Raw genomic sequence first — 12,184 nt, 5'->3', positions numbered from 1 at the left:
ATAGCGATATCAACACCTTAATGTGCATTTTAAATAATATCTTTCCATTTATCTGAAAGAAGCACTTTAGTGAAAACGGATGAACTGCATTGTCATGTTTCTGGATCTTCATGAAGTATTACATGTTACTGACATGTTCTAAAACAGAAGTATGATCTAATGTGAGTTTCAGACCACCAACACAAAGTCTTTACCAGAAACATCATGACTACAGCGAGTGTCACCCTCTGCCTGAAATGACCATCCTCTGGTGACTGCACCACCCGTGTGCACCGCCCTACATCAGCTGTGGGATGTAATTGCAGCAGGCACAAACAAAACAGCCTTGGAGGGGTCCTTCATGTCTTTGGCCGAGGGCCTGGCGGACTGAGGGAGGGTGGGGGGGTTGACGCAGACCAGCGAGTGCAGACCATCTCCACTTCTCCGTCTGTGGAGCAATTAGGGTGGTGGGCCGTGTGTGTGTGTCCGTGGGCTCCAGCTGTCAGGAGGCCTCTGTCTCCTGGTCCTGACATGTCTCCGATACACCCCGCTGTGAGTCTCTCTGTGTCACACACACTCCGTGGACCCGGCCGGAGCCCACGGCGAGCTGTCCGTCAACTCACACACACACACACACGCACATACACACACGCACATGCACGCACACACACACACACACACACACACACACACACACACACACACACACACACACACACACACACACACACACTCTCTCTCACTCAAGCACACAAACATGCTGAGTTTCACCGATATGGTCCTTCTGGCTCTATACTTCTCTCTCACTCTCAGTGTGTTTGCATGTGTGTGTGTGTGTGTGTGTGTGTGTGTGTGTGTGTGTGTGTGCGTGCGTGCGTGCGTGTGTGTGTGTGTGTGTGTGTGTGTGTGTGTGTGGTGGTGGTGTGTGTGTGTGTGTGTGTGTGTGTGTGTGTGTGTGTGTGTGTGTGTGTGTGTGTGTGTGTGTGTGTGTGTGTGTGGCAATAAGCATGGCGGTGGCTGCGGGCCACGGCTAGTCATCCGTGCTTCCCCTTATCGTTTTAATCACCTCGTTAGGCGCAGCTAGTCCCCACACTCGCTGCCCACTGCCCCCCCCCCCTCTGGAGCCCGGCCCTCATGACCCGGCGCTGCCACCGGGCAGAGGAGGGCATGATGGGAAGAGGGCGGGAAGAAGAGAGGAAGAGAGGAGAAACTTTAGAGCATCCAACAAGTTCCCTCCTGCAGTCAGGAAATGTAAGTACATTTCCTGAAACTGTTTCTTAAGACACTTTGTTGACACCATGTTATGCTGTTTTACATTTCAGTGGGATACTCTACTTGAACTGTATTATTATTATTCAACAGCTGTAATACTGAAAAGAGAGAGGAAAGTTCAAAGTTTTAAATATCAGAACTTCCTCACTCTTTATTCTCTTGTCTTTTCTTTCTCTCTCTCCGTGGAATGGCTGCAGTGCCACGACAGTAACATGAAATCAAGATCTTTTGAACTTTGACAGCACAGAATGGTTAAGGGGGCAGCTGTGAAGGCTACCCTTAACATGGGCTTAATTTAGTCACTTTTAATATGTTCTAATAGCTCAAATAGTGCAGAAAAATAGGTTATGTCTGTGTTTTTCCTCCCACTGTTTTTCCCCTTGGGCTTAAGAAAATAATAAAAGTGTCAAACATGTATTTTCTTTTTGGTTGAAAGAGTGATTTGGACAGCATCAGTGTCCCCCCATGTTGACTAACTTAAGTTGAGTTATTATTGTCATTTGTTGTTTTTATTTAATCAGGCATGGATGTAGCTATAACCAAAGACAATACTTTTTCTTCAGTGACAAACACTTGAGTCTGCTTCATTCCAATTTTCACCAAAACGTGTTAACAATCAAAGGGGCATTTTGACAGGACCAAATGTGTCATTTCAAAATAAAATACAATAAGATTATGAAAACATTAAACATGACACAAAGATGTAAACTAAACTGACTGACTTTTCCAGTGTTGTTGAATGACCCTCTTGGGGGAAATAATCCCTTATCTCATTTTATCTTAAATGACAATTAAATAGAAGTAAGACCCTTTTATAATCAGATTAAAAACCTCCCATACCTATCTGTATTTACTTTTCCCAATCACCACTGAAAACCTTCTTTATTTCCCTCCCCATCTTTTATCGTGCACACATCTCTGCTTTCCCTTTGCCCACTGTACTCCCACGGGAGGGAGAGCCTGAGGGCTGAGGGGCGTGAGGAGGGAGGGGGGAGAGAGGGAGGGAGGGAGTGAGGGAGGGAGGGAGGGAGGAGGTGTGTGTTTGTGAGGGAGAGAGAGAGAGGGGGCGGCGTCAGACAATACCATTCCTCAAATATATTCCGTCCCTGAAGTGAGCCTTTATTAGCCGGGATCGTTTGGATCTTATCTTGCATATGACACTGTGTGGAAGAAAGGCTGGAGGAAGAGCCAGAGAGAGAGGGGGATTATCTGTGAGCTGCATCCGATCCTCTGCACCCTGACACGGGAGAGCCTCGCTTATCTCCCCCCTTCATCCCCATCTTCCAGGGACGAGTTCTCCACTGTCTCTTCTTTTGTCTCTGGATCCCACGGACTGACTCATCACTATTATCTCTCTTTTTTGTATCATCACATTTGTCTCGTGCAGGAGCATTCACCCTGCCTGACTTGTGACCCCCCCATGCTGCAAGTTTCCATGCGGACAGAGTCCAGATAGATTATTTTATTTCGGAGAGACTGAAGGTGCATCTGTTGAACATCTGATGGTTGTTTCGGTGGAATATGACTTAATTTGGAGTTGAAGCTCCGCCAAAGCGTGCTTTTTAAGTTCGTTTCCAGAAGAGTTTTGCTTCCAAATTATTTGTCAAGGTGAGTCTCAATTTTTAAATGGATTTGTTTTCCATATGAAAGTTTGCTATTAAAATGTTTGTCCCCCAATTAGATAATTTGTTGTGCTGCCAAGTTCTTTATTTTCACTTTCCTCGTTTTTTAAAAACACATATCTCCATTAGTTCCATGTCCAGCAGATGTCAACATTATTCTTCCCTCTTTGCCTCCATGCTGTCAAGTCTCTCTGGCCTCAGCCAAGCAGATGTGTTCATCACACTGTGACAGATGGCACATTCTGATTATGTTAATTCACCGAAAAGGGACTTTCTCCTTCTAAAAATGATCACAACTTACGTATTTCTTTGTTGTAAGGATTATCAAACAAAAAATATATAATTTGGAACGAAAAAACGAGACTTTAAAATGTGTTTTCCTAATTAGTAAGGCCTTAGGCATTGATCAATTATCCATTACACGAATTGTTGGATGCATTTATTATTTATGGAATTTAATGTTATTATGCAACGAACGTAGACGCTTTTGGGTTTATGGGGGGCCCTGGCACCCAGACAAGCCCCCGCTGGGGCATCTCTCTACTGGGGCCTCGGAGTGGCAGAAACACTAAACACAATTCCGTTTAATTGACATTTTCTCATTATTGAAGATGCATCGAGGAGGCTCGTAATTTAAAATGTAGTATTTTTTTTAGGACACATTTATTCAAGTGCAGTTTTGGGGAGAATATAAATAAATGCTTAATTGTTGTTCTGTCCTCACTACAGTTTCTCACGGAGGAGTGACCGCCAACAGAGAATAAAGATGATGCTCAGTCCGGACCAGACGGAGGCCGACCTCTCCTGGACTCAGTCCGACCCGGAGTCCATCCTCAACGGCCTCAAGTCCACCGGCTGCACCTCGGACGAGCCCTGCACGGAGGGCGAGGACCGGCCCAGATGCAGATCTGACCAGCCCCTGAGCCGGGAGGAGAAGAGGAGGCGGAGGAGGGCCACGGCCAAGTACCGCTCGGCCCACGCTACCAGAGAGCGGATCCGGGTGGAGGCGTTCAACGTGGCCTTCGCCGAGCTGAGGAAATTACTCCCCACCTTGCCCCCGGACAAAAAACTCTCCAAGATCGAAATACTCAGACTGGCTATATGCTACATCTCCTATCTCAATCACGTGCTGGATGTTTAAAAGTGACCCCCACCCCCCCATGAGACATAAATGCTTTGGTTTGGGCTGAAGACTCAAGCGCGTAAATGCTGTGCGTCAGTTGGGTATGGCAAGGTTGGCTGAGGAGGGGGACGGATACGCGATATTTTCGTAGCCTTTCATTTAGTGCAGAGATGACCTGTAGAAAATGTGTTTTAAAAAACAGAATAACGTGATTGGAGGTTAAGGACAATATCTTTAATAGGCTGTGTGCTACAATATAAGTCAAATGCAGGGACTCAAATTTAGGTTTTAATTACAACAGAATCTTAAAATACAAATCTATGAAATATTCCCCTCTTGTCCCCGGATCCCCGGATGCTGGGACTTTGCCATACCTGCCAGTTGACTGAGTTGCCCCCCCTCCCCCCGCAGTCTTGGTTATTGTGACGGCGGTTTAAAAGTTGTGGGGAAAAATGCACAACTTCCAGCCCAGACCTGTGAACAAAAAGCAACAAGCGCCGAGGAGCTGTTAGATGCAATAATGAGAATTATGATTATCACCCGACATGCAGTGTGGGGGGCTGCAGGTGTCCCGCAGGCATTCATGTCCCCCTCCCGGAGCAGGAGGAGAGGAGGGAGAAATGTGGAGGGATATCAAGAATTTGGTTTTGAAATGATATTAGTTAAATACTAATGTCATGGATATATTTAAATCACAGTCCTGCCCTCACTGTACAAATCCGAGGTCTAATAAATAACACATTTCACATCGAGAGGAAGGATGTAAAGAGATAGCTGCTTTAGATCTAGTTTAGATGATGTTTTCCGTGAAGGAAGAAAAAAAATGCGTAAGTGCCACTTATGACATATACAATTGTGACCTTAATCATTTTTTAAAGTGTATGGAATTATTTATTTAATTGTGTTTATATTTAAGGCTAATTTATTTATGTTTATATCATAGGCTGGCGTCTTTTTGTATAAATGTATATTGTTTGTTGCTTCTATATTTTAGGCTGTGAATTGAACTTGGAAAGTGATGGTGTTCTGTTACAAAAGGCCCGTTCTGTTACTCCATCATTTATTCGTTTGGTGTATGTTTGATGTATGTCATTTTTACATTTATTTTTAATGTCACGTCTATTGCCTATCAATAGCAACGATAAGCACTTCAAGATGGGGTCCAATGGCCCCATAAATGTTTATTTCCCTCCACCGTTGTGTTGCTCGAAGAATAAGAAACGGGCTGCTCAAATTTGCAATTTCAAAATGTCAGACAAATGTAATAAACGGGGTCATCAGAAGCAACCCTCTTTTTTGCTGTTACCAAAAAAATAACACTGATCATTTTGAAATAATAGTCTGAATTTATTCTCCTCAATGCTTTGATGTTATATTTTGGTTTATTTATTTATTTGTGTCTGCTTTGTATTACGAAAATCCAATAAGTCATTTTATAGTGAAGGAAAAAAACAAACATATCCTCTATCCAAAGATTGTGTGTCTCTTCAGGGTTGTGTAGGCTACTTGTTGCTTTATGCAGATCTTTTGTAGTAGAGGTGTCTGTGACAGCTGGTTTCTAATGAACAAACTTTCATATTTTCCGCTTTTATTTTTAATTAAAACGGAAATACTTGAAAAATCCCTCTCCTGGTTTGAAATATTTTTGTTACAAATGCTTTTGAAATGTATGGAAAAAAATAGCGACAGCTGGGAATATCCAGCTGATTGGCATGATGGATACGGAGCAGGATGACGTAAGGCTCGTGCTCTTTGACGCGCGTGCACGTGCACACGAGCTGGGTGCTATAAGTGCAAATCAGTCCAACATATAGCCTACTGTACACACACACACACACACACACACACACACACACACACACACACACACACACACACACACACACAATGCATGCATGGGAAAGAAGTGCAAACCAATTTGGCACACTCACACATATCCTACTGTACACACATACAATACAAGAGAGTGCACACCAATACAGATATTAAAAAAATCTGTGCGCACACACACACATATCTCTCTTTCTCTCTCTCTCTCTCTCTCTCTCTCTCTCTCTCTCTCTCTCTCTCTCTCACACACACACACACACACACACACACACACACACACACACACACACCACACACACACACACACACACCACACACACACACACACACACACACACACACACACACACACACACACACACACACACACAATGCATGCATGGGAAAGAAGTGCAAACCAATTTGGCACACTCACACATATCCTACTGTACACACATACAATACAAGAGAGTGCACACCAATACAGATATTAAAAAAATCTGTGCGCACACACACACATATCTCTCTTCTCTCTCTCTCTTCTCTCTCTTCTCTCTCTCTCTCTCTCACACACACACAGCACACACACACACACACACACACACACACACACACACACACACACCACACACACACACCACACACACACACACACACACACACACACACACACACACACACACACACACACACACACACACAGTGGTCAGCAGCTAAAGGCAGTATGTGTAGGTCTCATGTGTGCTCCTGGCTGAAAGGCTCTCCTCCCCAGAGAGGGGGGGCAGGTGTTACTCCAGACGAGCCAAGACAACCAAATTACTAGCCGTCTGGCACCTCCCGTGGGAAACCCGGCAAGAGAGGAGGGATGGGAGAGATGGAAATGTATGAGCGAGCGAGCGCCGAGATGTAATATTGCCAAATGGTATGAACAAAAAGATCCAAATATTTATATTCATCTGTGATATATAACGGCCATTCCCATCGATTGGGCTATAAAAAGCGTGTAGTTGAGTTACAGATCAGGAGATGTATGAATGCTTTTATTCACATCAGATTATCATCTGACTGAACCTTTATTTTTATTTTTGCACAAGCATTGGTTGGCCCTTTGGGAATCGAACCCTTCACCCAGGAAATGCCACATAAGCTGTTCCAATTGGGGAGCAGAATGCATATCAAGTCTCTCTCTCTCTCTCTCTCTCTCTCTCTCTATCTCTCTCTCTCTCTCTCGCTCTCTCTCTCTCTCTCTCTCTCTCTCTCTCCTCTCTCTCTCTCTCTCTCTCTCTCTCTCTCTCTCTCTCTCAGGTGGCAGCTGCAGTGATTTTAGTGAATCCATGTTGCCTGTTCCAAGTCTTTTTATCCGTGGAGACCGAAGGTTGCATGAAATGTACTTTGCTTTTCAGCTCAAGGGCCCCCTGTGTGTTTTTTCTTTTCCATTTGGCGTCTGTCTGTCAGTCTGTCAGTCATCCACCTTGTTTTACCTTCAGCTGCACCCACACGGGCCCCGGAAGTGTGTATGGGGACAAGGCTGCTGTACATGTCAGCTTGAAATGTTTGGAAACTAACTTTAAAGCAACTTTCCATAGAAGATATAGCACAATGGTTCCTCTTATGAAAAGATGCATTCATGAGAAGTAAAACGCAATTTTTCTCATTTCAATACCAGGGGCCTTGCTACTGCAGGATTACTCATTCCGGTGGCGGCTAACAACTTGAAGTTGTACAACAGACTTTACTGAGCTTGATTCCTTTAATTTATCATTCTTTTAACAAGTATGGCCTATGTGACAGATGAGAATCTCAATCTGCAATCCCTCGACATACTGAAATGTAAATGTACACGACTTTACTGTTTGCTTCACTCCCACTAGACCAGTGGTTCCCAACCTGGGGGGCGCTCCCCCCCTGCCAAAGATCGCAGGGGGGGAGCCAGGCCTCAGATAATTTGAGGCCAAATATCATATTTAGATAAAATATTTTGTAACGCAATACATGATCTTTCTTTAATATAAATATAAATGTTTCTTCTGCCCGTAAAGTGTCCAAAACAGGCTTTTCTAGATAAGCGCATTTTTAAAACATTGTCATTGTCCATGCCGGTTTCAGTTGGTTTCACAGTTTCACAGTTGCTCCAATCAGATCGGTCTCCTCCATTTTGTAGATTATTTACGACTTTTGAATCCACATAAACACATCGGCAAAATCCGGTTTACTTTGAGCATGTGTTTTAAACAGTTTAATCCCTTTGTGAATTGTTTCCATTTGCGCCGTCCTTTAATTTCTTCATACAGCGGGAATCCAAATGAATTAATCCTGAGTCCAATAACCATCAAAGTCACTCCAATAGTGCTCCTTAATTACGCTTTCATCCTCCTTTAACACAATACTCCACATTCATCCAGTTTGTGACAGTAGTTGTAGCATTTTTGAGACTTTTAAACTCTAATTACCGCTGTTGCGCCTCCCCCCCTTGTGTGTGTGGGGGGGGGGGGGGGGGGCGCGCAACTTCCAACAGAAGTCATTTGGGGGGGGGCTCTTGGGAAAAAAGGTTGGGAACCCCTGCACTAGACCAGGTGCATAGAACCTGCTCAGCAAACACACACATAGACACTAGCTAGTGAACATAGTGGAGTATTTAGCATTTAAAGAGACATATTCTCCCCTCAGGAGTTGTTGGAGACCATAAGAAGAGAATACTGGACACTCTAAAGGTGAAAATGTGTCAATGTTGTGTTAACAGTTTCTGAGGCTCTGTAGTAGCAGCTTGGGGCGGATTTAAAGCAATAGACTGAAGAGATATGTTGGGAAATATCATCCTGTTATATGTAATGCTACATTGCACTGTTAGCAAATGTGTGCCTTTGGTCATTCGCGCCAATGGACTGTTGGTGTTAATTCGCCCCAAACAGCCAATACACCAACTGTTCAGACGTTAGCTTCAGGCTAGCTAGCAACGGGTGCTTCGACTGTGTTTGTGTTTGGTTTAGCCCTGGCTTGAACTCAGAATGCAGAAACTACTACTCTTTCTGTTATTTCCTTCCAGTTTCTCTCCTTTCTTTTTCTTTTTCTTTGTATGTTTATGATGCAAACACATAAACAGGCACATTTTTCGCTCACGTTGGAACATTTAGACACATTTTTGTCTCATTGAATTTGCAGCCAGAGAAGTTTTGCGATTCTGATTCCTGGTCTGTCCAAAGACGCATTGTCACTTAGAAGAAGACTGTCACGCAAGTCACAAAATAAAGGCGGCGTATTTGTTTCATTCTACCAGCACTTTGCATCACATACGAAACACTTACATTTAAATGTTTGATCATAATTTGATCATCATTTGATTCTAATTAGACACCATTCAAACCTGACTGGTCCAATATTAAAGACAGCTCTATCTTTAAAAAAAGAAAAAAAGCCCAATATGTTGCATCAAACAGATTGTCCTCTTCAGAACACAAAACAAGCTCTGTGATTCTGGCAGGGGTGGACATGGACTTCTGCTGCAGCTTATTGAATGGAGGAGTCCATCTGCACGTCTCCGTGAAGCACTACAAGACCATTTGTGCTCCTCATCCCAAAAGCTTCCGTAGCTTGAGTCCTCTTCAATTTATTCTTTACAAAACACCCAGAAGGGGCAGGGGAGAGGAAAGTGACAGGCGAAGCCCAAACTGCTGAGGGCGGCGAACAGCCTGGCTGACAGTGTGGCCGCTGCATGTGTGTGTGTGTGTGTGTGTCTGTGTGTGTGTGTGTGTGTGTGTGTGTGTGTGTGTGTGTGTGTATGTGTGTGTGTGTGTGTGTGTGTGTGTGTGTGTGTGTGTGTGTGTGTGTGCGTGAGAAAGTACCATGTTTCACCAAACCCCCCCCCCCACCATTATGCACTGTGGGTTTATGTAATGGTGGAGGCCAAGGAGTGACCATATGTCAAGAGGTGTGTGCAGACAGCAGGGGATTATACAGTGGCCATTATCAGCGTCAGGGCATCCTCCTCATCATCATTCAGGTACACACACACACACACACACACACACACACACACACACACACACACACACACACACACACACACACACACACACACACACACACACACACACACACACACACACACACACAATTCTGAGGGCTCACTAGCTCTGTGTAAATTGGACAGGGAGGGAGAGTATGACAACAAACAGCCATATGTTCACAGTACGAGAACAACACTTCGGGCTTTTGGTGCTGCCTCATTTTTGCGCCCTGGCTTTTATTCTTCACATATTATGAAAGTGTTCATGTTCAAGGGGAGAACTCCCCCGTTAATATTGCAACCCCCCGCCCCATCTTTTCTCCCTCATAGAGGTGTGTGTTTGTAGGTGAAGCGTGCACATCCCTAAGTGTGTGTGCAGCATGAAGGGTGCTCGTGCAGCAGAAGTACAAAGCCTGGTCCATGTGTTGAAATGCAGCCCCCGGGATGGGCCGTATTCTTCCTGCCTCCTTCACCAGCAGGGTCCCGGGGCTCGAGCTGGCTCGTGGCCCTTTGTCTCCAAACAGATGGAAATGGGCAGAGGAGAGGAGAAGTGGAGAATCAGAGAGAGAGGAGGGGGAGAGGAGAATGGTCGGAGGATGGAGAAGGGGAGGGGAGGGAGAAAGAGTCAGTCTGTTCTCATTAAGTGCTGTATTGAAGACGACGTCCCCCCACAATGCGTCAGCAGCGCGGATGGTCCCGCTCTCATTCAGACTCACGCTCAGACCATCTGTACCCGGCCTGTCAGGAGGTGTGTGCATGCATTAGGCCCGGCACACGGCCCAATCTGCCCAGTTAAAACACTGATATTCATTGGGTTTCAATTTGGTTAAGATCTTTAAATCCAATTGTTGGCCTTTGTTGTGGTCGCCTCAGCGCTTGTGAGTCACCGTGAGTCAGGACGGAGTTTATTCAACACCCTGCTGTCCCCTTTCCCTGTCAAAGGGGCCACAGCCAAGATGTAGATTTGCAATTAAAGAAACATAAAGACATTATCTCAACTTTAATCCCCTGTTTTAATGACTCCAAAATGAAAATGCTTATCTGTCTAACTCAATTTCAAAACATTTAGTCATTATTGCATAAAATAATTGTCTTAATTAACCAATTAATCAGATGGTCTATACAATGTCAGCAAATAGCAACAAATGCAACTATCCAGGCTCTATTTTGTCGTTTTTAAGCGTCTTGTTTTGCTTGTCAAACAGTCCAAGATATTTAGTTTGCCATCAAAATACAAAGATAACCACAAAACAACACATTTGTAAGCTTTTCTCATCCTAACAATTGAATTGCACATTTTGTATTTAACGTTTCTTTTGTCCTCACATTATTTGCAGCTCAACATGCTTGGCAAACTATGCTGTGGCCCTTATGGATCACGCTTAGATGGAAGAACTGCTTTGAGGCCTGCAGCATTTCAGGTAATATCGAACTTCAGTCATACACTTTACCTCACAAATTGAAAAACCAAAAATATATTGCCATAACGGATCAACCTTGAGGGCCTCGAGGGTCTGGGGCCCGGATCATTTTCCTGTTTTTGTTAATCCAGCCTTGCTCTCTCCTTGTCATAATACAGTTTATGTTGGTTCTATGTAGTATTTGTTCCTTTTTAATGGTAGTATTTATTTTTTTATAGCAGCCTATACATAAACAGAAGACTATGTTCATAATAGGCTGAAGTTTACTATCATTTTTTTACACCTACTTTTGCTGTGGTGACATTTTGTTCCAGACGTTCACACGCCAGTCCATTCACCTTTATATGAAACCTATGCATTTACATATATATTTATTTTAAATGTCATTCCACATCCCAACCTTAACTGTAAACGGCATACATGCACCTACTTGGATTGGCCCTTTAAAGCTTATTCATCAAACACTGAATGTAATTGGCCCCTGAACATCTCATCTGGCTGACTGTAAAGTGGCTTTTCCCGGAAAAATATCACATTTGCACAGCTGTACACTGAATGTGTGTGTGTGTGTGTGTGTGTGTGTGTGTGTGTGTGTGTGTGTGTGTGTGTGTGTGTGTGTGTGTGTGTGTGTGTGTGTGTGTGTGTGTGTGTGGTGTGTGTGTGTGTGTGTGTGTGTGTAGTGTGTGTGTGTGTGTGTGTGTGTGTGTGTGTGTGTGTGTAAGTGTGTGGGGGGGGGACTCATAAACTGCATCTCTTCCCACTTCGTCTTCATTTTTACACGGGTTCATTTTTCTCCCCTATTTACCAAAAGCCCCTGTAAACTCATAAACTCCGTGTCTTCGGGGAGGGATCCATCCATCTTCCGGACACCAAATTGAATTGATCTCGGGGCCCCCACCTTGCCTTTTCAATAGGGGCCATCTGCGCGCGCTTGCTGCTTTGAATGCACGTGAAA

General features: G+C 44.2%; 1 protein-coding gene across 1 annotated transcript; it reads left to right on the top strand.

Moving 5' to 3' along the window:
- Nucleotides 1-2,382: 2,382 nt before the first annotated feature.
- Nucleotides 2,383-5,620, top strand: LOC117546729 (helix-loop-helix protein 2-like). Its single transcript, XM_034217077.1, has 2 exons — nt 2,383-2,859; nt 3,603-5,620. Exon 2 carries the CDS (start codon nt 3,640-3,642, stop codon nt 4,012-4,014), a length of 375 nt encoding a protein of 124 aa, XP_034072968.1. The 5' UTR covers nt 2,383-2,859; nt 3,603-3,639; the 3' UTR covers nt 4,015-5,620.
- Nucleotides 5,621-12,184: the final 6,564 nt, after the last annotated feature.

The sequence above is a fragment of the Gymnodraco acuticeps genome, unplaced genomic scaffold (genome assembly GCF_902827175.1).
Source record: "Gymnodraco acuticeps unplaced genomic scaffold, fGymAcu1.1, whole genome shotgun sequence".
In the NCBI taxonomy this organism is placed as follows: domain Eukaryota; kingdom Metazoa; phylum Chordata; class Actinopteri; order Perciformes; family Bathydraconidae; genus Gymnodraco; species Gymnodraco acuticeps.
This window is presented reverse-complemented; position numbering and strand designations above follow the sequence as displayed.